This window comes from Bos indicus, chromosome 5, assembly GCF_029378745.1.
Source record: "Bos indicus isolate NIAB-ARS_2022 breed Sahiwal x Tharparkar chromosome 5, NIAB-ARS_B.indTharparkar_mat_pri_1.0, whole genome shotgun sequence".
Lineage (NCBI taxonomy): Eukaryota > Metazoa > Chordata > Mammalia > Artiodactyla > Bovidae > Bos > Bos indicus.
Window position 1 is genome coordinate 79,839,369 of NC_091764.1, and position 26,442 is coordinate 79,865,810.

At 37.7% G+C, this 26,442-nt stretch overlaps 1 protein-coding gene across 3 annotated transcripts in view; it reads left to right on the forward strand.

Annotated features, from left to right (window-relative positions):
- The window catches only part of TMTC1 (transmembrane O-mannosyltransferase targeting cadherins 1), a 312,150-nt gene that overhangs the window by 50,311 nt on the left and 235,397 nt on the right, over nucleotides 1-26,442 (forward strand). For 2 of the 3 annotated variants that reach the window (XM_070789893.1, XM_070789894.1), the window contains exon 6: nucleotides 21,369-21,461. The exons of the other annotated variant lie outside the window; for it this stretch is intronic. In XM_070789893.1, the coding sequence (XP_070645994.1) occupies nucleotides 21,369-21,461 (93 nt within the window). The remainder of the gene's footprint in view (nucleotides 1-21,368; nucleotides 21,462-26,442) is intronic. 3 annotated transcript variants of the gene reach the window in all.

A 26,442-nucleotide genomic window follows, 5' to 3' on the forward strand; every position in this document is an offset into this window, starting at 1 on the left:
GAAGCTACAGGCAATAGATTAAAACCCTGTGGTTAGAACTGAAAACATAGGAAGGGGTCTATAGATCTTGAGAAATATAAGTCGGACCAAGGAACTAGCCGAAAATGAACTGACCCCACAATACCCAAAACAAAACCAGAGAAAGTCCTAGATATATTTTTACTATTTTTATGATCATTCTTTCTTTTTCCTTTTTTTTTAATTAAAAAAAAATTTTAAGTCCTCTATTATTACTTTAATTTTCACTTTTATAACCTACTATTACTTTGCAAAAAAAAAAAAGACCCTATTTTTTTTTTAAAAAGCAAACTTCATATATATATTTTTTATAATTTTTGTGACCTTGTTTTTTTTCTTCTTTTCTTTAACATTGTATTTTTGAAATTCCAAACTCTACTCTAGATTTTTAATTTTAGCTTTTTGGTATTTGTTATCAATTTTGTACCTATATATATATATTTTTATAATTTCTGTGACTTTTTTTTTTCTCTCTCTTTCTTTCTCTTCTTCTTTTATGTAACATTGTATATCTGAAATTCCAAACTCTACTCTAAATTTTTAATTTATGCTTTTTGGTATTTGTTATCAATTTTGTACCTATATTTTCTTTATAATTTTTGCAATTTGGTTTGTTTTTGTTTTTTTCTCTATTTCTTTTTCTTCTTTTTTTTAACATTGTATTTTTGAAATTCCAGACTCTAGATTTTTAACTTTTGCTTTTTGGTATTTGTTATCAATTTTGTACCTATATTTTCTTTATAATTTTTGAGACTTGGTTTGATTTTGTTTGTTTGTTTTTCTCTCTTTCTTTGCCTTCTTCTTTTCTTTAACATTGTATTTTTGAAATTCCAAACTCTACTCTAGATTTTTAATTTTTGCTTTTATGTATTTGTTACCAATTTTGTACCTTTAAGAACCCAATCTTCAGTACCCATTTTTCACTAGGGAGCGAGATTACTGGCTTGACTGCTGTCTCACTCTTTGGACTCTCCTTTCTCTCCACCAGGTCACCTGTGTCTCCTCCCTAACCCCTCTCTACTCTATGCAACTCTGTGAATTTCTGTGTGTTGCAGACGGTGGAGAACACTTAGGGAACTGATTACTGGCTGGATCTGTCTCCCTCCTTTTCATTCCCCCTTTTATTCTCCTGGCCACCTCTGTCTCCTTCCTCCTTCTTCTTTTCTCTGTATAATTCCGTGAACATCTCTGAGCAGTCCAATTGTGGAGTGCACATAAGGAAGTGATTACTGGCTAGCCTGCTCCCTCCTCTATTGATTCCACCTCATCTCATTCGGGTCACCGCTAACTCCCTCCTCCCTCTTCTCTTCTCCATGTAATGCTGTGAACCTCTCTGGGTGGCCCTCATGGTGGAGAAAGTTTTCATCTTTAACCTAGATGTTTTATCAGTGGTGCTGTATAGAAGGAGAAGTTTTGAAACTACTGTAAAAATAAGACCGATAACTGGAAGCAGGAGGCTTAAGTCCAAACCCTAACTCCAGGGAACTCCTGACTTCAGGGAACATTAATTGACAGGAGCTCATCAAACGCCTCCATACCTACACTGAAACCAAGCACCACACAAGGGCCAACAAGTTCCAGGGCAAGACATACCAAGCAAATTCTCCAGCAACACAGGAACACAGCCCTGAGCTCCAAGATACAGGCTGCCCAAAGTCACCCCAAAACCATAGACATCTCATAACTCATTACTGGACACTTCATTGCACTCCAGAGAGAAGAAATATAGCTCCACCCACCAGAACACCGACACAAGCTTCCCTAACCAAGAAACCTTGACAAGCCACCTGTACAAATCCACACACACTGAGGAAACGCCACAATAAAGAGAACTCCACAAATTGCCTGAATACAGAAAGGACACACCACACTCAGCAATTTAAACAAGAGGAAGAGACAGAAGAATACCCAGCAGTTAAAGGAACAGGATAAATGCCCACCAAACCAAACAAAAGAGGAAGAGATAGGGAATCTACCTGATAAAGAATTCTGAATAATGATAGTGAAATTGATCCAAAGTCTTGAAATCAAATTGGAATCACAGATTAATAGCCTGGAGACAAGGATTGAGAAGATGCAAGAAAGGTTTAACAAGGACCTAGAAGAAATAAAAAAGAGTCAATATATAATGAATAATGCAATAAATGAAATCAAAAACATTCTGGAGGCAACAAATAGTAGAATAACAGAGGCAGAAGATAGGATTAGTGAATTAGAAGATAGAATGGTAGAAATAAATGAATCTGAGAGTAAAAAAGAAAAACGAATTAAAAGAAATGAGGACAATCTCAGAGACCTCCAGGACAGTATTAAACACTACAACATTCGAATCATAGGGGTCCCAAAAGAAGAAGACAAAAAGAAAGACCATGAGAAAATACTTGAGGAGATAATAGTTGAAAACTTCCCTAAAATGGGGAAGGAATAATCACTCAAGTCCAAGAAACCCAGAGAGTCCCAAACAGGATAAACCCAAGGCAAAACACCCCAAGACACATATTAATCAAATTAACAAAGATCAAACACAAAGAACAAGTATTAAAAGCAGCAAGGGAAAAACAACAAATAACACACAAGGGAATTCCCATAAGGATAACAGCTGATCTTTCAATAGAAACTCTCCAAGCCAGGAGGGAATGGCAAGACATGCTTAAAGTGATGAAAAAAAATAACCTACAACCCAGATTATTGTACCCAGCAAGGATCTCATTCAAATATGAAGGAGAAATCAAAAGCTTTACAGACAAGCAAAAGCTGAGAGAATTCAGCACCATCAAACCAGCTCTCCAACAAATACTAAAGGATATTCTCTAGACAGGAAACACAAAAATGGTGTATAAATTCTAACCCAAAACAATAAAGTAAATGGCAACGGGATCATACTTATCAGTAATTACCTTAAACGTAAATGGGTTGAATGCCCCAACCAAAAGATAAAGACTGGCTGAATGGATACAAAAACAAGACCCCTACATATGCTGTCTACAAGAGACCCACCTCAAAACAGGGGACACATACAGACTGAAAGTGAAGGGCTGGAAAAAGATTTTCCATGCAAATAGGGACCAAAAGAAAGCAGGAGTAGCAATACTTATATCAGACAAAACAGACTTTAAAACAAAGGCTGTGAAAAGAGACAAAGAAGGTCACTACATAATGATCAAAGGATCAATCCAAGAAGAAGAGATAACAATTATAAATATATGTGCACCCAACACAGGAACACCGCAATATGTAAGGCAAATGCCAACAAGTATGAAAGGAGAAATTAACAATAACACAATAATAGTGGGAGACTTTAATCCCCACTCACACCTATGGATAGATCAACTAAACAGAAAATTAACAAGAAAACAGAAACTTTAAACGATACAGTAGACCAGTTAGACCTAATTGATATCTATAGGACATTTCATCCCAAAACAATGAATTTCACCTTTTTCTCAAGCGCACATGGAACCTTCTCCAGGATAGATCACATCCTGGGTCATAAATCTAGCCTTGGTAAATTCAAAAAAATTGAAATCATTCCAAGCATCTTTTCTGACCACAATGAAGTAAGATTAGATCTCAATAACAGGAGAAAAACTATTAAAAATTCCAACATATGGAGGCTGAACAACACGCTGCTGAATAACCAACAAACCACAGAAGAAATCAAAATTTGCATAGAAACGAATGAAAATGAAAACACAACAACCCAAAACCTGTGGGACACGGTAAAAGCAGTCCTCAGGGGAAGGTTCATAGCAATACAGGCATACCTCAAGAAACAAGAAAAAAGTCAAATAAATAACCTAAGTGTACACCTAAAGCAACTAGAAAAGGAAGAAATGAAGAACCCCAGAAGGAAAGAAATCTTAAAAATTAGGGCAGAAATAAATGCAAAAGAAACAAAAGAGATCATAGCAAAAATCAACAAAGCCAAAAGCTGGTTCTTTGAAAGGATAAATAAAATTGACAAACCATTAGCCAGACTCATCAAGAAACAAAGGGACAAAAATTAAATCAATAAAATTAGAAATGAAAATGGAGAGATCACAACAGACAACACAGAAATACAAAGGATCATAAGAGAGTACTATTAGCAATTATATGCCAATAAAATGGACAACGTGGAAGAAATGGACAAATTCTTAGAAAAGTACAACTTTCCAAAACTGAACGAGGAAGAAATAGAAAATCTTAACAGACCCATCACAAGCACGGAAATTGAAACTGTAATCAAAAGTCTTCCAGCAAACAAAAGCCCAGGTCCAGACGGCTTCACAGCTGAATTCTACCAAAAATTTAGAGAAGAGCTAACACCTATCCTACTCAAACTCTTCCAGAAAATTGCAGAGGAAGGTAAACTTCCAAACTCATTCTATGAAGCCACTATCACCCTAATACCAAAACCTGACAAAGATCCCACAAAAAAAGAAAACTACAGGCCAATATCACTGATGAACATAGATGCAAAAATCCTTAACAAAATTCTAGCAATCAGAATCCATCAACATATTAAAAAGATCATACACCATGACCAAGTGGGCTTTATCCCAGGGATGCAAGGATTCTTCAATATCCTCAAATCAATCAATGTAATACACCACATTCACAAGTTGAAAAATAAAAACCATATGATTATCTCAATAGATGCAGAGAAAGCCTTTGACAAAATTCAACATCCATTTATGATAAAAACTCTCCAGAAAGCAGGACTAGAAGGAACATACCTCAACATAATAAAAGCTATATATGACAAACCCACAGCAAACATTATCCTCAATGGTGAAAAATTGAAAGTATTTCCTCTAAAGTCAGGAACAAGACAAGGGTGCCCACTTTCACCACTACTATTCAACATAGTTTTGGAAGTTCTGGCCACAGCAATCAGAGCAGAAAAAGAAATAAAAGGAATCCAAATTGGAAAAGAAGAAGTAAAACTCTCACTGTTTGCAGATGACATGATCCTCTACATAGAAAACCCTAAAGACTCCACCAGAAAATTACTAGAACTAATCAATGATTATAGTAAAGTTGCAGGATATAAAATCAACACACAGAAATCCCTTGCATTCCTATACACTAATAATGAGAAAACAGGAAGAGAAATTAAGGAAACAATTCCATTCACCATTGCAATGAAAAGAATAAAATACTTAGGAATATATCTACCTAAAGAAACTAAAGACCTATATATAGAAAACTATAAAACACTGGTGAAAGAAATCAAAGAGGACACTAACAGATGGAGAAATACACCATGTTCATGGATTGGAAGAATCAATATATTGAAAATGAGTATACCACCCAAAGCAATTTATAGATTCAATGCAATCCCTATCAAGCTACCAATGGTATTCTTCACAGAGCTAGAACAAATAATTTCACAATTTGTATGGAAATACAAAAAACCTCGAATAGCCAAAGCTATCTTGAGAAAGAAGAATGGAACTGGAGGAATCAACCTACCTGACTTCAGGCTCTACTACAAAGCCACAGTCATCAAGACAGTATGGTACTGGCACAAAGACAGAAATATAGATCTATGGAACAAAATAGAAAGCCCAGAGATAAATCCACGCACATATAGATACCTTATCTTTGACAAAGGAGGCAAGAATATACAATGGATTAAAGACAATCTCTTTTAACAAGTGGTGCTGGGAAAACTGGTCAACCACTTGTAAAAGAATGAAACTAGAACACTTTTTAACACCATACACAAAAATAAACTCAAAATGGATTAAAGATCTAAACGTAAGACCAGAAACTATAAAACTCCTAGAGGAGAACATAGGCAAAACACTCTCCGACATACATCACAGCAGGATCCTCTATGACCCACCTCCCAGAATATTGGAAATAAAAGCAAAAATAAACAAATGGGACCTAATTAAACTTAAAAGCTTCTGCACAACAAAGGAAACTATAAGCAAGGTGAAAAGACAGCCTTCAGAATGGGAGAAAATAATAGCAAATGAAGCAACTGACAAACAACTAATCTCAAAAATATACAAGCAACTCCTACAGCTCAATTCCAGAAAAATAAATGACCCAATCAAAAAATGGGCCAAAGAACTGAATAGACATTTCTCCAAAGAAGACATACAGAGGGCTAACAAACACATGAAAAGATGCTCAGCATCACTCATTATCAGAGAAATGCAAATCAAAACCACTATGAGGTACCATTTCATGCCAGTCAGAATGGCTGCGATCCAAAAGTCTACAAGTAATAAATGCTGGAGAGGATGTGGAGAAAAGGGAACCCTCTTACACTGTTAGTGGGAATGCAAACTAATACAGCCACTATGGAGAACAGTGTGGAGATTCCTTAAAAAACTGGAAATAGAACTGCCTTATGATCCAGCAATCCCACTGCTGGGCATACACACTGAGGAAACCAGAAGGGAAAGAGACACGTGTACCCCAATGTTCATCGCAGCACTGTTTATAATAGCCAGGACATGGAAGCAACCTAGATGTCCATCAGCAGATGAATGGATAAGAAAGCTATGGTACATATACACAATGGAGTATTACTCAGCCTTTAAATTTGAATCAGTTTGAATCATTTGAATCAGTTCTAATGAGGTGGATGAAACTGGAGCCTATTATACAGAGTGAAGTAAGCCAGAAAGAAAAACACCAATACAGTATACTAACTCATATATATGGAATTTAGAAAGATGGTAACAATAACCCTGTATTTGAGACAGCAAAAGTGACACTGATGTATAGAACTGTCTTTTGGACTCTGTGGGAGAGGGAGAGGGTAGATGATTTGGGAGAATGGCATTGAAATATGTATAATATCATATATGAAACGAGTCACCAGTCCAGGTTCGATGCACGATACTGGATGCTTGGGGCTGGTGCACTGGAACGACCCAGAGGGATGGTATGGGGAGGGAGGAGGGAGGAGGGTTCAAGATGGGGAACACATGTATGCCTGTGGCGGATTCATTTCGATATATGGCAGAACCAATACAATATTGTAAAGTTTAAAAATAAAATAAAATTTAAAAAAATAGCCTCATGTCAGCTTTAAGAGAAATTTCGTAAGCTAATGAAATGATATTTTCAGATGACAGCAACAGATCTATGTTGAAAGCCATCTGTATTACTTATGAATAATTGGGCTCTCCCCCCAACCATTTTACACACTTTTCTGGCTGACTGATCTCAGGTGAGCCATTTTCAATTTCATTCAGTTACTGCTTTGATAAATGAAATAACCAAATGAAAGAGGGGTGGAGTTAACTAATAATCTACAGGGAAAATACCTCCAACAGTAAAAAGTGAAGTTTGTAGGTTCATATTGAGAAATACCCTTTCCTACTTTAAAATGTCTTAATGCAAGTATAAACCTAGTGATGAACCCACCTTAAGAACACAGACACCTCATGGAAGTGGATTTGAACTCAGATCTTATTTTATAGAGACTTGGTGAATTCTTCCACTGCTGTTGATCATTTTTCCTCATTTCCTTTTCCTTGTTTAAAGGTGAGATCTTTCACTGCTCTTCATTTTTCCTCATTTCCTTTGCTTTGCTATGGAATTCTATGTCTTCTTCAATGGTGTAAATACTTCCGTCTTCAGGTGTAGTTCTTAGGTGGCTGCAGCCAGATCACTATGACTTATTTGGCACGTCATGACAGTGGACCCAAGAAAGCAGTAATTCCCAGGCTGTATTTTATAAAGACAATGACCTGATTAACTAGCCTAACTAATGTCAGAGTTGTTTCTTATTAAAACAACTTTATTACTGTTCACACTCATGATTCTATGTTTTGTATATAATATCCAAAGGATATCCTCTTCTTACCTTTGTTCCATACACCCCCGGAGTTTTTCATAGTTTGTCAATTTCTTTTTAATGTACTGAGCTGACTGTAGCTTTTACTGAGATCCTATAGTGGCTCCCGGTGTGACTGAACCGCAGACAGGCTTAGTGGCTGGAAAGGGTCTGGAGAAGGAAGGTGGGTAATGGCTGCAGGCATTTGTCCTACAGAGAAGGACACATTTTACTAGGAAGGGTGAACAGTGCTGTTTTGATATAGGAATGATGGAAATAGTGGGAAATTTATTTTTTAAATCTTAGATAAAAAAGTTATTTTTCAAATGAATTGTCAGTGTTATCAGGCTTCTTAATTTTGAACTGTTCATTGATACAGTGTCATTAATACGTCTTTAATATCCTTTGGGGGTGTAATCTACCAAAGCTTGGCTCCCAAGTTCTTTTAAAGTAGCTTTTCTTGAATGTGGAATTTACCAGAGAGGTGTTCATTTCTGTGCATAGAGAATTAGAAGAGAGTTTTTTCTCTTTCTGTTTCCTAACCACTAGTTGACGGTGATGTTATTCCTTCTGAACCAGACCCAGAGTATATGGGAGAGCAGGAATTACTTTGATAAGTTTGTCTCAAAGCTTATTGAAATTTGCTTTGCTTCTTGAACTGAACTCAGCTTGAACTGAACTAAAATGAATCATTTCAATAAAGTGTCTCTTGGCTTCATTCAGAACTTAGCGCTTAAAAGCTTCTTCCAAATAAATCACATGCTAAAGAGGCAAAATTCCTTTTAATTTATGGATAGCACTTGGTAGAGTTCCTAACTGCTGACAGACCCTGGTTCATTCTGCTTAATCTTGACTGGATACCAATTCTTGGCAGTCTTCTATCCCCTGTGAATTTGAGTCAGTGGATGATAAGTTCTTTCCTTTCTCAGTGGAGAGCAATCAAGCTTGGGCATCTGCTTTCCAATTGGATGCATGGGGACATATGTTGAAAGAGAAAACTATCAGAATGTAGGCATTTCTGGTTGGCATCCAGTTGTGTCACTGCCTCGGTAAGCTCTTAGAAGAGGATGCCAGGACTCGTTTTCCATCAGCTCATCAGCCACCATATGGATACTCGATCTCTGTCCTATGTGGGTTAGAGCCTGGGTGACTTCAAGGACACCAAACATCTCTCCCTTCTTTTGCAGAACACAGGTAGGGCTCTTACGGTGTTTTAGGGAGTTTGCTGCCAGTTTCTTTGCTCTTTTAGTTAATGCAACTGTCATCCAGCTAAATTTTTTTAAATTTATCTTTTTTAATGTAGCCTGCTGAGAGGTTGTAGAATGACTGCAATAAAAGCAGTATCAGTTCATCTTAACTTTGTAAACAGAGTGTACATAGATAATTCTTTCATAGAACATTATTCTACAGTAGGCAATATATCATGATGGTTTCAGGTAATTTGGTGGGATTTCCAGTTTGTTGCTCTGAAAATTGTCTGCCATGAGTTTTGAACTGGTACTATGTTTTCTAGATTAAATGTGATGGAATTTTTAAAATGTAAATGCTTGGAAAAAATACTGAAAAAGTGCTCTATTGGGTTATTGTGAGGAACAATGAGTGAATACATGAAAAGAGCTTAACATGGCTTTTAGATGTGGCTTTTCATAAATGGTAGGGCTAGGACTTAGCTTTCCTGACCACCATGTTTTATGCCAAAGCCAGTGTGGAAGAATTACTGTTTAGAAATCATTTTATAGTGATCACTTATCCTTTGCTGTATTTATGGAAGTGGTATAGTCTTGATTTTATTTGTTTATGATATTTAGTTATTTTTTTCCTCTTTTTATGAGCTTACAGTACTTTAGAGGAAAATGATTGTAAAAGAGAAAAGCATTCTTATAGCAAAGGTGAAAAGTTTATCAAAATTTAGCAGGAAAACAGAATGCCTGTGTTAACACATTCTTAACTGGTAAATACCATCCTCATTATAAGTTGTGTACTTAGAGTTATTATTATTAGTTTCTGGAACTAAGAGCAGACTTTTTAATTAAAAAAAATTATGTATTTAGAATTACTATTGAATAAAACATTACTTTAATAAAAACAATTCACTAGGTTTTAGATTGATGACCTTATAGCCATATAGGAAAATGTGTTTCATGTTGTAGATTTATGAATTTTTAATACTCTTTGCATTACTGAAACCATGATCTTTACTACTTTATATATAACTTAGAAAATGCATATTGATTTTGAAATCACCCTAAGCAACAGTCTCCATGAGGAGCCTGGCATTAAAGGTTTGCTCTTAATGATTTAACCTCTAAAAGTATCGGTAAAATGTTTAAAGGGAACATAGTATGGGTTTTTAGGGGATGAAGGCAATTCATATATAATAATTTAGGGAAAAAAAAACAACCACATGCAAACAACCAGCCAGACTTGAACGGAGGGAAGGAATAATGTTTGTGTCTTGTGTTAAGAGCTAGACATGCCTCAGTTCCTAACGAATAACCAATGTGTTTCACTTTTCAAATGGTAGAGCTTTTATTTCGTGACAGTTAAGTCTGTATTATAGATTTCTTTTTGTACTCTATCTTTGGTTCCCTTAAGTAATTTTCTCTTTATGAGTTTTGAGAGGAATGTCACTTTGTGAAAACCATTATTCCATACTGCATTTATAATGAAAAATTTTTTATTTAAAAGTTGTTTAATTATAAAACCGTACTTTTGGTTTTCATGTAGAGTTAGGGAGAAACTTTACATATAACCTCAATGCAGTTTGTTTCTCTCTTCTTTTAAAAATTTTTTTATTAGAAATTTTTTTTTAAATTGAAGTATAGTTGACTTACAATGTTGTGCTAGTTTCAAGTGTACAACAAAGTAATTCAGTTATACATATATATATATGTCTATTTTTTTCAAATTCTTTTCCCTTATAGGTTATTACAAAGTGTTAAGTATAGTTCCCTGTGCTATACAGTAGGTCCTTGCTGGTTATCTATTTTATATATATTAGTGTACATCTGCGGAGAAGGCAATGGCACCCCACTCCAGTACTCTTGCCTGGAAAATCCCATGGACGGAGGAGCCTGGTAGGCTGCAGTCCATGGGGTCGCTAAGAGTCGGACACGACTGAGCCGACTTCACTTTCACTTTTCACTTTCATGCATTGGAAATGGCAACCCACTCCAGTGTTCTTGCCTGGAGAATCCCAGGGACAGAGGAGCCTGGTAGGAGGCCGTCTATGGGGTCGCACAGAGTTGGACACGAATGAAGTGACTTAGCAGCAGCAGCAGCAGCAGCAATGTACATCTATTCATCCCAAACTTCTAATTCATCCCTCCCCTCTCTTACCCTTAGTAGCCATAAGTTTGTTTGCCTGTGGATCTATTTCTGTTTTGTATATAAGTTAATTGGTGTCATTTTTTTTTAGATTCCACATATAAGTGATATCATATGATATTTGTTGTTTCTCTGTCTGACCTACTTCACTTGGTATGATATCTACATCCATCCATGTTGCTGCAAATGGCATTATTTCATTCTTTTTTATGGTTTATTGACATTTCGTTGTGTAAATATACCATGTCCTTCTTAACCCTTCATCGGTTGATGGACACTTAGGTTGCTTCCATGCCTTGGCTATTGTAAATAGTATAGCAGTGAATGTTGAGATAGCATATATCTTTTTGAATTATAGTTTTCTCTAGATACATGCTGAGGGGAAGTATTTCAGGATCATACTGTAGCTCTATTTTTAGTTTTTAAGGAACCTCCATACTGTTCTCCATAGTGACTATAGCATTTCACATTCCCACCAAGCCTGTAGGAGGGTTCCTTGTTTCTCTTTTCTTCACAGCGTTTAATTTATAGCCACAATGGGTTAGGTAAACCTTTAAGATAAGTTGAATTTGGACACCAATTCCCAGATATTTTTAAACAGAAAATACATGTGTGAAAATAGTCGATGACTAAGAGTACACGATGACTTGAACAATAAAACTCACATCATTGTGCTCATTGTTGTTTGTGAAAAATCTGAACATTGTATAATTGCTGAATTCTTCAAAAGAGAAGAACTATTTCCTAGGTTGTGCTGGATTTAAAGAAATGCACGGTAGTGTAAGTAGCCATGGCTTGGATGGAAGTAAACTGGAGTTCTGCTCCAATTCTGCTTTGCTCCGGTCCTTGGGCCAGTTGTTTTACTTCCCTGGATGTTTGTTTTTCTTATCTGTGAAATGACACAAGGAAGACAGGTAGTCTCATGTCTTTGGTACTCTGGTTAAACTCTTATGAGGCTATGCTGTACTTTTCTTTTTCTCTTTAATTGCTCCACTCCGTTGGTGTGCATGTAGTTGGAACTTGTGTGGGAGTTGGACGCTGACCCCGATTGATATACCATAATGGTATCCGCTTATAAGTGACCAAGCAGACTGTGGAGGAAATTTCACTAATGTGCATTTTGCTATTTTCTTTTCCTTTTCCATCTTGAATTCTTAAGTACTTAGGTCTTTGGAACTTTAGTCAAATGTATTGATGAAAAATATCAATATAAACAAGATTAAATTTTGCTTTCTAAGTATTTTTGCCTTCAACCGTCTTAGAGGTCATTAAAGCTGTGCATTCACAAACACCATAATTGGTGACTCTTCAGAGACGGTTGATTCATTTGATTTATAAACATTTATTAAACACTTACTGTATACAGATGTCATAGTGATCATTTGCTTACAAAGAATAAAATTTTTAAAGGAATTATTTAAACAAATTGAGGTTTTCATTAGAAAGATACATTGAACTCTAATGGCACCCCAGTCTGGTTATTGAGCCTAATTTCTGGACATAGAAACTGGCAAACTTAAAACATTTATTTTTTTTACCTTTTTGGGGCTTCGTGGTCTCTTTTTTGCTTTTTTAAATCCATGTTGCTTTCCTTTCCTCCTGTTCTTAAAGACTGACTTTTCTTAGGGCCACCTCAGTCCTGGCTCAGTAGAGCCTCTCAGTTCAATACTCTGTTCAAGATGGACTGGAATTATTGTGTTCTGACTCCAAATTCTCAAAAACAGAAATTCACATTGGCCCAGCATGGATAAGTTTACATCCCAGTGCGGAAGCCATGAAAATAAAAAAGATAAACTTACTGAGGGTGGCAGGTGTGTATACTGAATCATGGGACTCATAGAATAGGATACCTTAGTCAGCCTGGGAAGTTTTGTAGAAACTGAGTCTTTAACAGATGAGAAGATGAGCTAGAGAAAGGGAGGGTGGTCTTTCAGGCATAAAGCACAGCAGGAGGGAGGACACAAGAGGCTGTAAAGGTAGTATTATGTACCTGTAAAGTGTGCATGAAGAGTTTGTGTGTGCGTGTGTAACTACAGACAGCTCAGAACACAAGGACTGCAGGTGAGGCTGGGAAGGTGGGCAGGAGCACTGTTATGGAGGAGCTTGGGAGAGATGCCAAGGGACTGACTGCCCCTGTAACGGAGGGCAACCAGCGCAGGGCAGGCTCATCTTGTTTTTAGATTTATAGGTAAGAAAAGACTGATCGTAAAGCCAATTATTAAAGTATGAAGATTTAAAAATTCAAACTAGTTAATGTTAATTATTAAACTTTTGAGAATTAAAAACGATAATGCTGAGATTTTTACCATAATTGAATCCTGAATCTATATATGTGAAAGTTCAGTATTTTCTCTTTGTCTTTTGAGACAGTATCTTATATAAATATTTTTTATACATTTTTGTAATTTTGGAAGAATTCTCATATTTAAGAAAAATTGACAGGTGACCTAAGAGTACATTTGCCCATGATAGGGAGAAACTGCTATTTATACACACCTTAATTAATTTAAAACTTATCAATTTATGATTTTCCTCCAAAGGACAGAAATTAATGAAAAACTTCATGGAGGTAATAATCTCTTTCTGTTATGAATTCAGTATGCTAAGCTTATAATTTTGACTTCCAATTTCTGATTAAAATAATGACTTCTTGTGTGTATTGTGCCCGAGCAGTTGCATTTTGTATTGGTGCAGATAATTGCTTTTCTACTTGGCAAAGAAAATGAGCAGATGCCAAATAAGTATCTTTTTCTGGCATGATCGATTGGTAGCTCTGCAACCTAATGTTGACTGTGTTTTCAGAAGTGATGTAGCAAGCACAGTTTAGCATTAGACTGCAGCTGTTAGCTGTCAAGAATTCACTTTAGCAGAGATAATTTCTGACCAAATCTATATATTAGACTCTTAGTCTTAGAGCTTGAATTTAAGAAACAGTTTAGTTTTCACACAAGGAAAATTGTGTGCTAACTTGAAGGCCTCTATTGATGCAGTTTTCTCCAAAAGTTATTCTAGAGTTCTTACCTTGTTTACCTTTAATGATGGAACAATGGCATGCTCAGGGGTTAGGTGCATGGATCCTAGAGTAACAAAAAGTGGATTTGCATTTGAAATTTACTGCCCTAAAAATCCTCTGTGCTCCATCTATTAATCCTCTCCCCTCCCCAGCCCTTGACAATCATTCATCTTATTGTCTCCATAATAAGGTAAGATAGTTTTTTATTGTCTCCATATTGTCTTTTACCTTTTCTAGAATGTCATACAGTTGGAATCATATAGTATGTAGCCTTTTTAGGTTAGTTAATGTGCATTTAAATTTGTTCCATTTTTATGGTTTGATACTTTTTTTTTTTAGCGCTCAAGTGATATTGTGTTGTCCGAATATACCATAATTATATATCCATTCATCTACTGAAGAACACCTTGGTTGTTTTCAAATTTTGGCAATTATGAATAAGGCTGCTGTAGTATCTGTGTTTAGGTTTTTATGTGGACATAAATTTTTAATTCTTTTGGATGAATACCAGGGAGTGCAATTGGTGGATCATATGGTAAGATCAGGGCTTCCCAGGTGGTGCTAGTGGTAAAGAATTCACGTGCCAATGCCGGTAGATGTAGGAAAAGTGAGTTCGATCCCTGAGTTGGGAAGATCCCCTGGAGGAGGGCACAGAAACCCACCATAGTATGCTTGCCTGGAAAATCCCATGGACAAATGAGCCTGACACGTTGCAGTCCATAAGGTTGCACAGAGTTAGATATGACTGAGTCAGCCTAGCATGCACACATGGTAAGATCATAGGAAAAAACCCTGATGTTGGGAAAGATTGAAGACAGGAAGAGAAGGGGATGACAGAGGATGAGCTGGTTGGATGGCATCACTGATTTGATGGACATGAGTTTGAGGAAGCTCCTGGAGTTGATGATGGACAGGGAAGCCTGGAGTGCTGCAGCCCATGGGGTTGCAAAGAGTTGGACACAACTGAGCAACTGATCTGAATTAATGGTAAGATCATGTTTAGTTTTGTAAGAAATCACCAAACTGTTTTCCAAAGTGGCTGTACCATTTTGCATTCCCACTAGCAATGAATGAGAATTCCTGTTGCTCCATAATCACCATCAGCATCTGGTGGTGTCCGTGTTTTCAGTTTTGGCTGTTCTAATAGGTGTTAACGCATTGTTTTTATTTTAATTTTCCTGATAACATATGATGTGGAGCTTCTTTTCATATGCTTATTTGCCATTTGTGTATTTTTTTGGCAAGGTCTCTGCTAAGACCAGTTTTTAAATTGGGTTGTTTTTTAATTGTTGAGTTTTAGGAATTCTTTGTATGTTTTAGGTAACAATTTTCTACTAGCTGTGTCTTTTACAAATATTTTCTTCCAGTTTGTGGCCTGTTTCCTTATTTTCTTGACATTTTTCACAAGGAAGAAGTTTTTAATATTAATTAAATTCATTTTATTAATTATTTCTTACATGAATTGTGCTTTTGGTATTTTATCTAAAAAGTCATCACTATAACCAACTGTCATAATCTTGGTTTTCTCCTAGGATGTCTTCTGAGAGTTTCATAGTTTTGTGTTTTACACTTAAATCTGTGATCCCTTTGAGTTAGTTTCTGTTAAGGGTGGGAGATCTATGTCTGTATTTATTTATATTTTTTGCATGCAGATATTTAGTTGTTCCATTGCCATTTTTTTTTTGCAAAGATTATTTTTGCTCCATTGTAGGCTCTTTTGTCGATCAATTGACTGTATTTACGTGGGTTTATTCTGAGCTCTCTATTCCATTCCATTGATCTACTTGTCTAACTTTTTTTTTTTAATTAGTACTGTACTGTCTTGACAATTGTAGCTTTATTGTAATTACTGAAGTTGGATAGTGTCAGTCCTCCAATTTTATTCTTTTCCTTCAGTGTTGAGTTGGCTATTCTGGGTCTTTGACCTCATATATAAACTTTAGAATCAGTTTGTCAGTATCCCCAGTATAACTTGCTGGAATTTAAATCGGATTGCATTGAATCTATAGGTAAATTTTGGAAGAATTGAAATATTGCCAATATTGAGTCTCCCTGTTTGTTAACATGGGCTATCTCTCCATTTATTTAGTTCTTTAAATTCATTCATCAGAGTTTTGTAGCTTTTCTCATATACCTCTTGTACATATTTCATTATATTTGTACCAAAGTATTTCATTTTTTGGTACTTATGTAAATGGTATTGTATTTCTAATTTAAAATTCTACTTGTTCATTGCTGGTAATGATAATATAGGAAAGCATTTGACTTTTTAGATATTAATCTTGTACCCTGCAACCTTGCTATAATTGCTGATTAGTTTTAGGAGTTTTTATCAGTTCTTCCAGATTTTCTACATAAACCATGATGTCATTTTTTACGTCATTAGTTTTTTATTTTTATTTTTTAGGAAAGACACTTTAAGTAATAAAGGCTGCTTTTCTTTTTCCCCTGTTTTTGGTCTGAGAGACTTAAAATATACAGGTAGACATGAAAAGTAATATAACAAACATCCATGCTATGTATGGTCATATTTATTTCCAATCCTTTTTTGGCTTCCTAAGGAATGAAGCTGTATTGGTAGAGCTGAAGTCTACCTTAACATTATCTTTGGTCTCATTCCCTTCACTGTCTCCTCAGGGGCCATGCTGTCCTGTGTTTTGTATATATATATAGGATGTTTTTTTATTACCATATCTATTCCACCCAACTTATATGTCAACCTCTGATTAATCAGGTCATACAGTCAGTTTTCACACAGAAGTGAATTAGAGTATCTATGTACTACCCATAACAAGCTCCAGTTTCACCTTGTCTTGATCTCCTTAACTCATAGTCTATAATAGACCTAGAGAACATCTGAAAAGTCTGGATAACCTAGGGAGTGACTCTTACCAATACTCATCTCACGTTTTGAGGTTTTGCATCTGAGTTACAGGTATAGTCATGAAATTAAAAGACGCTTACTCCTTGGAAGGAAAGTTATGACCAACCTAGATAGCATATTCAAAAGCAGAGACATTACTTTGCCAACAAAGGTTCATCTAGTCAAGGCTGTGGTTTTTCCTGTGGTCATGTATGGATGTGAGAGTTGGACTGTGAAGAAGGCTGAGCGCTGAAGAATTGATGCTTTTGAACTGTGGTGTTGGAGAAGACTCTTGAGAGAGTCCCTTGGACTGCAAGGAGATCCAACCAGTCCATTCTGAAGGAGATCAGCTCTGGGATTTCTTTGGAAGGAATGATGCTAAAGCTGAAACTCCAGTACTTTGGCCACCTCATGCAAAGAGTTGACTCATTGGAAAAGACTCTGATGCTGGGAGGGATTGGGGGCAGGAGGAGAAGGGGATGACAGAGGATGAGATGGCTGGATGGCAGCACTGACTCAATGGACGTGAGTCTGAGTAAACTCTGGGAGTTGGTGATGGACAGGCAGGCCTGGCATGCTGCGATTCATGGAGTCGCTAAGAGTCAGACACGACTGAGCGGCTGATCTGATCTGATCTGATCTACAGGTATAGTCAACTTTCTTTCATGCCCATCAACTTATATACTAGAGTGTTTTATGAAATGTCATCACTTTAATGAATGTAATTTCTCAAGCATTTATTGAACACCTGCTAAATGAAGAGGTAACTGTTCTCTTATTGGATAAACTACTGAATTCCAATAATTAATCCTCCAGAATATACTGAGTATAATTAGTAATAATAGCTAACATTATTATATTCAAACACTGCTTTAAGAGTTTTATGTATGCTAACTCACCTAATCCATGTAACAACTCTGTGTACCATTTGATACCATTATTATCCACATTTTCCAGTGTGATAGTGGAGATACAGGGAGGATAAATAACTTATGCTGCATCATTAGTGAAGAACCTGGAAACCACACTTCTGCAGCCTGGCTCCTGAATCTTTGCTCTTAAAACCAATTCCTGTATTTTTCCTCTACAAAGAGAAAGCTGGTTTTGGTGAGAAATCTCATAAAAGTGATCAGGTTGTTAGTGTAAGGATTCTACCTCCTTGCAGAAAGCTGAGTTAGCCATCATGAGGATCCAGCCTTCTGAGTGGGTCTTGGTATTTCCTTCTGTCTTGGCCTTTCCTCTGCTTACTTAATCTAGACTCAGTTTAGTTCTGGGTTTTAATGAGAATATGGTGGGTATTTTATTGGTTGCTTAACAATTAGATATTTTAAACTAGTATAGAACAGGCTAATTCTTATGATGGAACTGAAATACTTTTGAGAAGCAGAGCGCACACAAACAGATCTACCCAATTATGTTCTGACTATTTACTTAAATTTGGAGCTGCCCCTGAGGTTTCAGGTAATCCCCTTAATCACACTACAGATTAAAGTGCAAATAGATGTCTTAAGGCACAGGGATTCCTGCCTCCTAGAAATATCTATCATAACAACTTCTCTTGTAAAAAGTGAAAGAAGAAGATAAAATTCTCAAGAAACCAATTATTGAAATTAAAATTGTCACTTTTTAAAATGAGCTTTGTGAAAAATTGCTAGTGCCAGTCTAACATGAAAGGCCTGGTAAATGTATATTCTTAAAGTAAAAAACTGCTCAGATTTCTCTGTCATGTGATTCATAATGCATATATTTTCTACATTTGGATTGTAAGTGTCAAGATAATATAGAGTCTTCTGGCTTCTTGGTGCAGGCGCTCATCTGCTTGCTGGGCGAGCTCAAAGGAAGGGCGTGCCCAATATGAGGAAACTCAGGGGAGGGCCCAGCACTGTGGGAAGGGGTCAGAGGTTCAACCTCATGAAAAATATCAGAGCTTGCCAGTTATTTTTCAAGTTAGAAAAGGCATGTATCCTTGTTAGAGACAGGCAAACTCAGCAGGATGTTCAGGACAAACAAATCGCCCCTGTGGATGTCACCATTGTTCTTTCCTGAAGTTTAAGAGACAGGTGAAAATGTAAAAAGACAACAGGCAGTACTGGAATAGGAAAGAATGAATCATACTTTAAATAGATGCCTTTTGTCTGCTCAGTGAAAGCAGACCTAACAGCATGTATTTTAAGGAGCGTTTAAGTTCCTCAGTTAAGTGAAAGAGAACAGGGCTTCTTTGCACTGTGAAAAGGTAGAGAGACTTATTTTTCCCAGTGAAGTGTTGGTTACATGTCCTCAAAGGGAAATAAGTAAACAACTTCATGTGCATTTATATTCTGTGGAAACTGTGTTGAAAAAAATGGCCTTGGGTTGTCGAAACAAAGTAATGGGAAGCTTCTCAAGAAAAACAATAGAGTGATCAGACCAGTGTTGAAGCAGGTACAGAAAAGAACATACTGTGTTGAGTAGAGAACAATTATTGATGGCACAACAACCGAGGAAGAGACTGATAAGAAGTGAATAGAGGAGTGGGTCATAAGAAATTCAGGCTCACACTGAGGCATAAGCCAACCTGATTACCATGTTTTGTCAGGTTGCAGCTCAGAGAGGAGAAGGCAGAATGTGTTCAGAAGATGAAAATTTTTATCAAAATATGTTAATTCTGAAAGAAAAAAAAAAGAGACATGAATGTGGTAACAGTTGGGACTTTAGCTTAACTCTTAAGTCCTCTCTATACCATCAAAATGACTCTTAGTCTTTTGTATAAGGGATAAAAAATGTGATAATAAGTAAGCAGCTTCCTAGAGAATGTGAAGGATTTCCCTCTGATTATGGCTTTTATGTCAACCAAAGACATTCTCGCAGTGACTGAATGACATGGTCAGGGCAGTCCTGAGCCTGATGAGGTTGACACTGGTCAATGTAATTACCTTTGTGGAGTTTTGAGAAGGTGGGGAGGAGTGAGACAGTGCTGGAGTCAGACAGCTTGATTCTGATGCTCTGCCATACATATCATCTGTGACTTGGCAGATTAATCTCTTTAAGCCTCAGTGTTTTTCATATAATGTGACTAAACAGAAGCATGTACCTCATAGCATTGTTTTCAGTGTTGACTATATAACAGTACATGCCTAGCCTTCTGTGTTAGATGATGTGCTGTTTGCTTTTGCTTTGCTTGTCTCATTTAAGCCTCATAAAAATATATCCAGGTTGGTTTTATTATTTGCATGTATTACATGTGAAAAAAATTGAGCTCAGAGGAAATAGCCTGTCAGGAGGAACACATGTAGTCAGCATTTGAGTCCAGGTCTTTCTTGCCCCATGTTCCATATTCACTGCAGCGTGAAGGTTAGCAGATATTGGAGCATATTGGGAACGTACAGTTGTGAGTAAGTGGTAAGGGGATAAGAGCTTGGTACTGGAAGCCTTTGGGTATAATGGGGTGATGTGGCTGGGTAAGAAGTTGATTCAAATCTCTGTTGTTGGATTGACTTCACACTGTGTTAAGAGAGCTGCATACAGTGTCTGTCTGAAGAGTGGCCCCCTCCCTTTGGTCAGGACAGTGCTCATTACTGACCAAATGAGTGCTGCATCACATCGCTCTACACCAAGACCTCTTTAACAGTGACACACGATCCAGGCCCTTCAGCGTGGCTAACAATAAGAACAGATTTAACCTTAAAAAAAAAAAAAAAACTCTTCATATGTGTTAAGCACTGTGAGAAGAGTGTTAAAATTTATTGCTTAGAGAATCTCTTTGAGACTGGTGCTGTTATTATCAGCATTTTATGGATGTGGAAACCCAGGTGGTAGGTAGCTGAACCAGATTTAGAACAGGATCTGTTTGACCCCAGAGGCAATTCCTGAAGCTTCCATCAGATCAGTTCAGTTGCTCAGTTGTGTCCAACTCTGCGACCCCGTGGACTGCAGCACGCCAGGCTTCCCTGTCCATCCCCAGCTCCCAGAGTTTACTCAAACTCATATCCATTGAGTCGGTGATGCCATCCAACCATCTCATCCTCTGTCATCCCCTTCTCCTCCTGCCTTCAATCTTTCCCAGCATCAGGGTCTTTTCAAATGAGTCCATTCTTTGCATCAGGTGGCCAGAGTGTTGGGAATTTCAGCTTCAGCACTGGTCCTTCCAGTGAACATTCAGGACTGATTTCCTTTAGGATAGAATGGTTGGATCTCCTTGCTGTCCAAGGGACTCTCAAGAGTCTTGTCCAACACCACAGTTCAAAAGCATCAATTCTTCAGCGCTAAGCTTTCTTTATAGTCCAACCCTCACATTCATATATGAATACTGGATAAATCATAGCTTTGACTAGACTCACCTTTGTTGGTAAAGTAATGTCTCTGTTTTTTAATATGCTGTCTAGGTTGATCATGACTTTTCTTCCAAGGAGCAAGCATCTTTTAATTTCATTGCTGAAGTCACCATCTGCAGTGATTTTGGAGTCCAAGAAAATAAAGTAGGTCACTGTTTCCATTGTTTTCCCATCTATTTGTCATGAAGCAATGGGAATGATCTTAGTTTTCTGAATGTTGAGTTTTAAGCCAACTTTTTCACTCTGCTTTTTCTATCATCAAGAGTGCTCTTTAGTTCTTCTTCACTTTCTGCCAAAAGTGTTGTGTTATCTGCATATCTGAGGTTACTGGTATTTCTCCCGGCAATCTTGATTCCAGCTTGTGCTTCATCCAGTCCAGCATTTCTCATGATGTACTCTGCATATAAGTTAAATAAGCAGGGTGACAATATACAGCCTTGACATACTCCTTTACCGATTTGGAACCAGTCTGTTGTTCCATGTCCAGTTCTAACTATTGCTTCTTGACCTGCATACAGATTTCTCGAGGCAGGTCAGGTGGTCTGGTATTCCCATCTATTTAAGAATTTTCCACGGTTTGTTGTGAGAAGCTCCCATAATACCTTTGTTTTCCTGTTCATAGACTGACTGGCTTCAAGCCCATCTGTTATCTACATCTCCCAATTCTTTCCTACTGGAAAGATTTATTTCAGCCAAATGGCTCTCTCATTTCCACTGAAATACACTTTGTGTTTCTGGTTGCCATCATTTTCTTCTCTGGTCATTCACCTCTGTGCCTTATCCTTTTCCATTCACCCAATAATTTCTTCCTGCCTTTGAATATCCTTTCCTGAGTAATACAGCTCTGCTGGTTGTCTCTTACCAGAAGCCCCATTGCGTTTGGTATTGCTTTACTGATTTTGCAATTATCACTGGCAACCAAGTATTTGCAACATTTGTTATGTGTGCCCTTTTCAAAAAGATTTCAAAGTTTTGTGTGAATCATTTTTTTTTAATCCCAACAGTGTTTAATACCATACTCTCTGCATAGATAATATTGAGTAAGTGTTCTTCAGTTAGCCATCTAGGGAGCCTGAAAGAAAGAATATTCTTAGCAAATGAAATAATCACAATACATATCTTATTTTATGGAAATTAGAAAAAAGTTGCTTGAATATTGTAGTAGAGAAAAAGGAATGAGCAAAAGAAAATAATACCCAAGATGGGATTTTCCTGGAGGTGCCCTGCAGGAGTCTGAGTTCCTGGTCAGGGAGCTAAGATTCTGCAGTGCCATGCGATGTGGCCAAAAAAAAAAAAAATAGCCAAGAAAAATTACATAGAAATAGAAAGAGTATGCCAGAACCACATAGGAATTGATATTCTGGTTTAGATGAAGAATTAAATTAATTAACTGTGTGCCCAAAATCTTTAAATGTATAACAAGTGGTAACAAAAGTGACTGGAAAATCTGTGTACATTTGTAGCAATACAATGAATTTTCCTTATTGTATTTTAATGGATTCCAAGCATAAACATTTTTTATATATTAATATTATTTGGTTATCTTCTTTCAAGTAAATGATAGGAGAAAATAAAATTAATATCAGATTCAGAGATTTTAAAACATTTTCTTTTAGTACTTATTTTATAAAGGATCAGTTTCTGAATAGCTTTTTCTTTTATTTTTCTTTTTGTTCCAAGGACATAAGCTTTATTCTCCATTGCTTTGCTATTATGTTGCTAAAAAATCCACTTTACTAGGTCAGTTCAGTTCAGTCGCTCTGTCGTGTCCGACTCTGCAACCCCATGATCGCAGCATGCCAGGCCTCCCTATCCATCACCAACTCCTGGAGTTCACCCAAACTCATGTGCATCGAGTTGGTGATGCCATCTAATCATCTCATCCTCTGTCGTCCCCTTCTCCTTTTAGACTGTTATTCAGACTGTTCCTCTGTTGAATTAGATTCTCCTGTAGTAGGAGCTAGAGTTCCCTGACAGAAAACTGCAGAAAATATAGATTTTCATTAATTTAAATTTACTACTAACAAATTATTCCTTCCTCCAAATTTTCATTCATGACCGTCCGCAAGAATATGCAGAATTCACTCCTATTTCATTTAGTGTTAATAGAGATGGTCCTTGCAGAAGGACCTACTGTACTTACTGCATAAATTCATTGCATAAAGCAGGGAGTAAAAAACTCTTGTTTAATGCTAACAAATTCTAACAAAATACCAACAGAGTGAGAACCTTCCCCCTTTTTTGAACAAATACTAAATGGAATTCCTCGTTATGATTCTTCCCCCTTTTATATCCCAAGTGAGTCAGTACTAAGTTGACCTTTAAAAATTTAGAACCTAAGAAACATTTTTACAGGTTTATTGGCCTTTATTCAGATTTGGGAACAGCTAAAGGAGGAGCTGGTGAAAAACCTTTGCTGTCATTAGGAAGTATTTACATGGTCTTAGAGCTAATCCCCACCAGCCTCTCCTGCAGTTGGCAATGCTGTCAACCTCTGGTGATCCTTCTCAGAGATGGTTCTAAGGGTAGAAATCTCTCTCTGCCTCCTAGGAAGTGTTTTCCACAAAATACATTTTTTTTTTTTTTAATAAGGCACCAGCCAGGATCTTTGTGAAGGGGATTTCCCATGGCAGATCATGGGAATTATGCAGCTTGCAATGGTTTGATATTAGGGAGAAGCTGCAAAACTCACCTTCTTGTGGTATTTATCTTTTAAGTCTCACTTTCTCAGGTAAAATATTTTCACAGCCTTTGATTTTATTAAATGAAAATAGCAGATTTGGATTCAAATCTGTAGAGCACTTATTTTCACTGTGGCTTCCATGAGACTCTGATTCCCTTGTCTGGCTAATCCCCTGCCCTCGTTTGGGTCTTGTTGGCATGTCTGCTTTTGTAACCAGCAGGCTTTTGGTGTGCTCTGGGGCCAGTGCTTCTGATACAGGATTAAGGAAAAGAGGAAATTATATTTATCCATTTAAAAGATTGTCTTCTCTGTGTCAGTCACAGTGTGAGATCCAAAATATAACTTCCACGAGTGCCAGGACTGCCATTTTAATTTTACCTCTGTATCTTCAGCCACTAGCATGGGTCTGGCTGGGCTGAAATGCAGGAATAGTTATTGGAAGAGACTTGGTGTGTTGGTCAGAGTCACACCCGTAAAGAGATGATACATTCAAAATAGGACAATAGGGGGAGGATTATTGACAAAGGGACTGTTTCCTCAGGTGAGAGCAGTAACATCAGAGGAGCAGTTATCACCCAGAACCTGGGAAGTGAGTGTCCTTCAGGAAGGGTCACCTTGAGACAAGCACCAACCCACCTGAGTGACCCTGGGCAATAGGCAGACATTCCTGTTAGTCCAGGGCTCCCTGCTGTGAACTGGAGGAGTCAGGCAGCTGACTGATACAGACCATACAGGCGAGCCTTCTGGGAAAGGTGGCTGGAGGACAGGTGGGAGAGATCTGGAGCACACAGACAAAATGCCCAGCCACTAAGATGTTTCTGATCCATCAGGGAGATAGAGGAGTAAGCAGACATTTTAATGTAGTTAGAATAATATTTAAATTATTGAGTACCCTCACAAGACACCTGTGAGATAGGTATTGTGATGATTTTTACAGATGATGCAAACTGAGGGATTAAGGGTTTAACTGAAGGTTTAAGGGTTTAACTGAGGGTCAGACTGCTAGTGAGCTGAGATTTGAACCCAAGAAGTTTGTCTGTGAAGTCTGAGCTTTGCTGGATTGCAGGAGTTAAGCAGTATGGTGTGGAGCAGTGCTTTCTTTCCAAACCTTGATGTACATGGGAATCTTTAAGGGCTCTTTAAGAGTACCTCCTAGTTCAATAGATCCTGCCACAGGGCCTGAGAATGTGCATTTCTGCCAACTGCTGTTGATCTGCTTCTGGCAGCGAGGGATCCAGGACCTGCAGTTAGACATGGAGTCCATGTCTTAAGGGTAAGACTCTCAACCAGTGGTCTCTCTGCTCTTCCTTTTTCTGATGTGTCACATGAGCAGGTCGGGTGGTATTAAGGCCCAGCCAAAACTGTGAACCCCGTGCTGCCTGATTTCAGCCTGGAAGCTCCTTCCAGCTGTCCTGGTGTGGGTCTCCTGGTCGTGATAGTCTAGGAGGCCCTGGAAGGGAGCTGGTGTGGCAGCCTCCTCCCCACAGGCTGAGTTCAGGTAACAGCACTTGACCTTTTGGCCACACAGGGGCTGCTCCGTTCTTAGCCGTTCCTTCCAGAACCAAGCCTCCCCCAGCATCTGGCACTGCTCCCTTTTGCCTCATGGGTTCTCATTCCTGCACACTGATTAGCTGGATCTATGAATGGAGCCTGATACTCAAGGTACCACATTGTGTCATTCTTGTCGCTCCTGTAATTGGAGCCCCAAATTGTAATAGGCCGGCAAAGCCACCTCTAGTATCTGAATAAAGCTCCTTTATTCTTTTTAAAAGCGTTTCTACTATTGGGCACGTCTAAAAGATGCCTAACATTGTGTGGCTTAAATTTTAAGCAGAGGCAGTGCTCTGCCTAAAACTCGTGATTTTCCAGGTCTTTTTCCTTTTGTAATAACTGGAGTATGCCACAGCTGGCACCAGCACCTGCGGATGGAAAGGGATAAACCCTCTCACTATGTAGCATTCGTAACAGTGTTTTGGTTTCCTAGGTCCCCAAGTTTTCTACCTATGATCTGGGGCTCCCATTTCTCTGTAATCCACAGCTGTATACACAATATGCAAAACTGCAGACTTCATGCTTGAGAAAATCAGATGGGGCCGCAATGCTGAGCCCTTTTCTCTTTTCGTTTCCTCTACTTTGATCATGTGGTGCTGTAGTACACGTTCGGTAAATCATGCATCGAATTTTTCCAGGTGCAGAACTCCTGCAACATTATGTATATGGTTTCCCCATCGTATTTTGACAGTCAAGGTGATTTAATTGCCTTTGATGATGCTCTCAGAGTAATCAGGCTGGAGCAGTGGTGTTATTCTCCTGCTGTGCTCAGCAGTGCCTTCTGGAAGGTTGCTGAGAAGGATGTTTGCTGTCCTCTTACCGTGTTTATGTGATTCATTATCTCTTAACTGCATCTAGTGCTACTTACAAGTCAAGTAGATATTTGGGAGG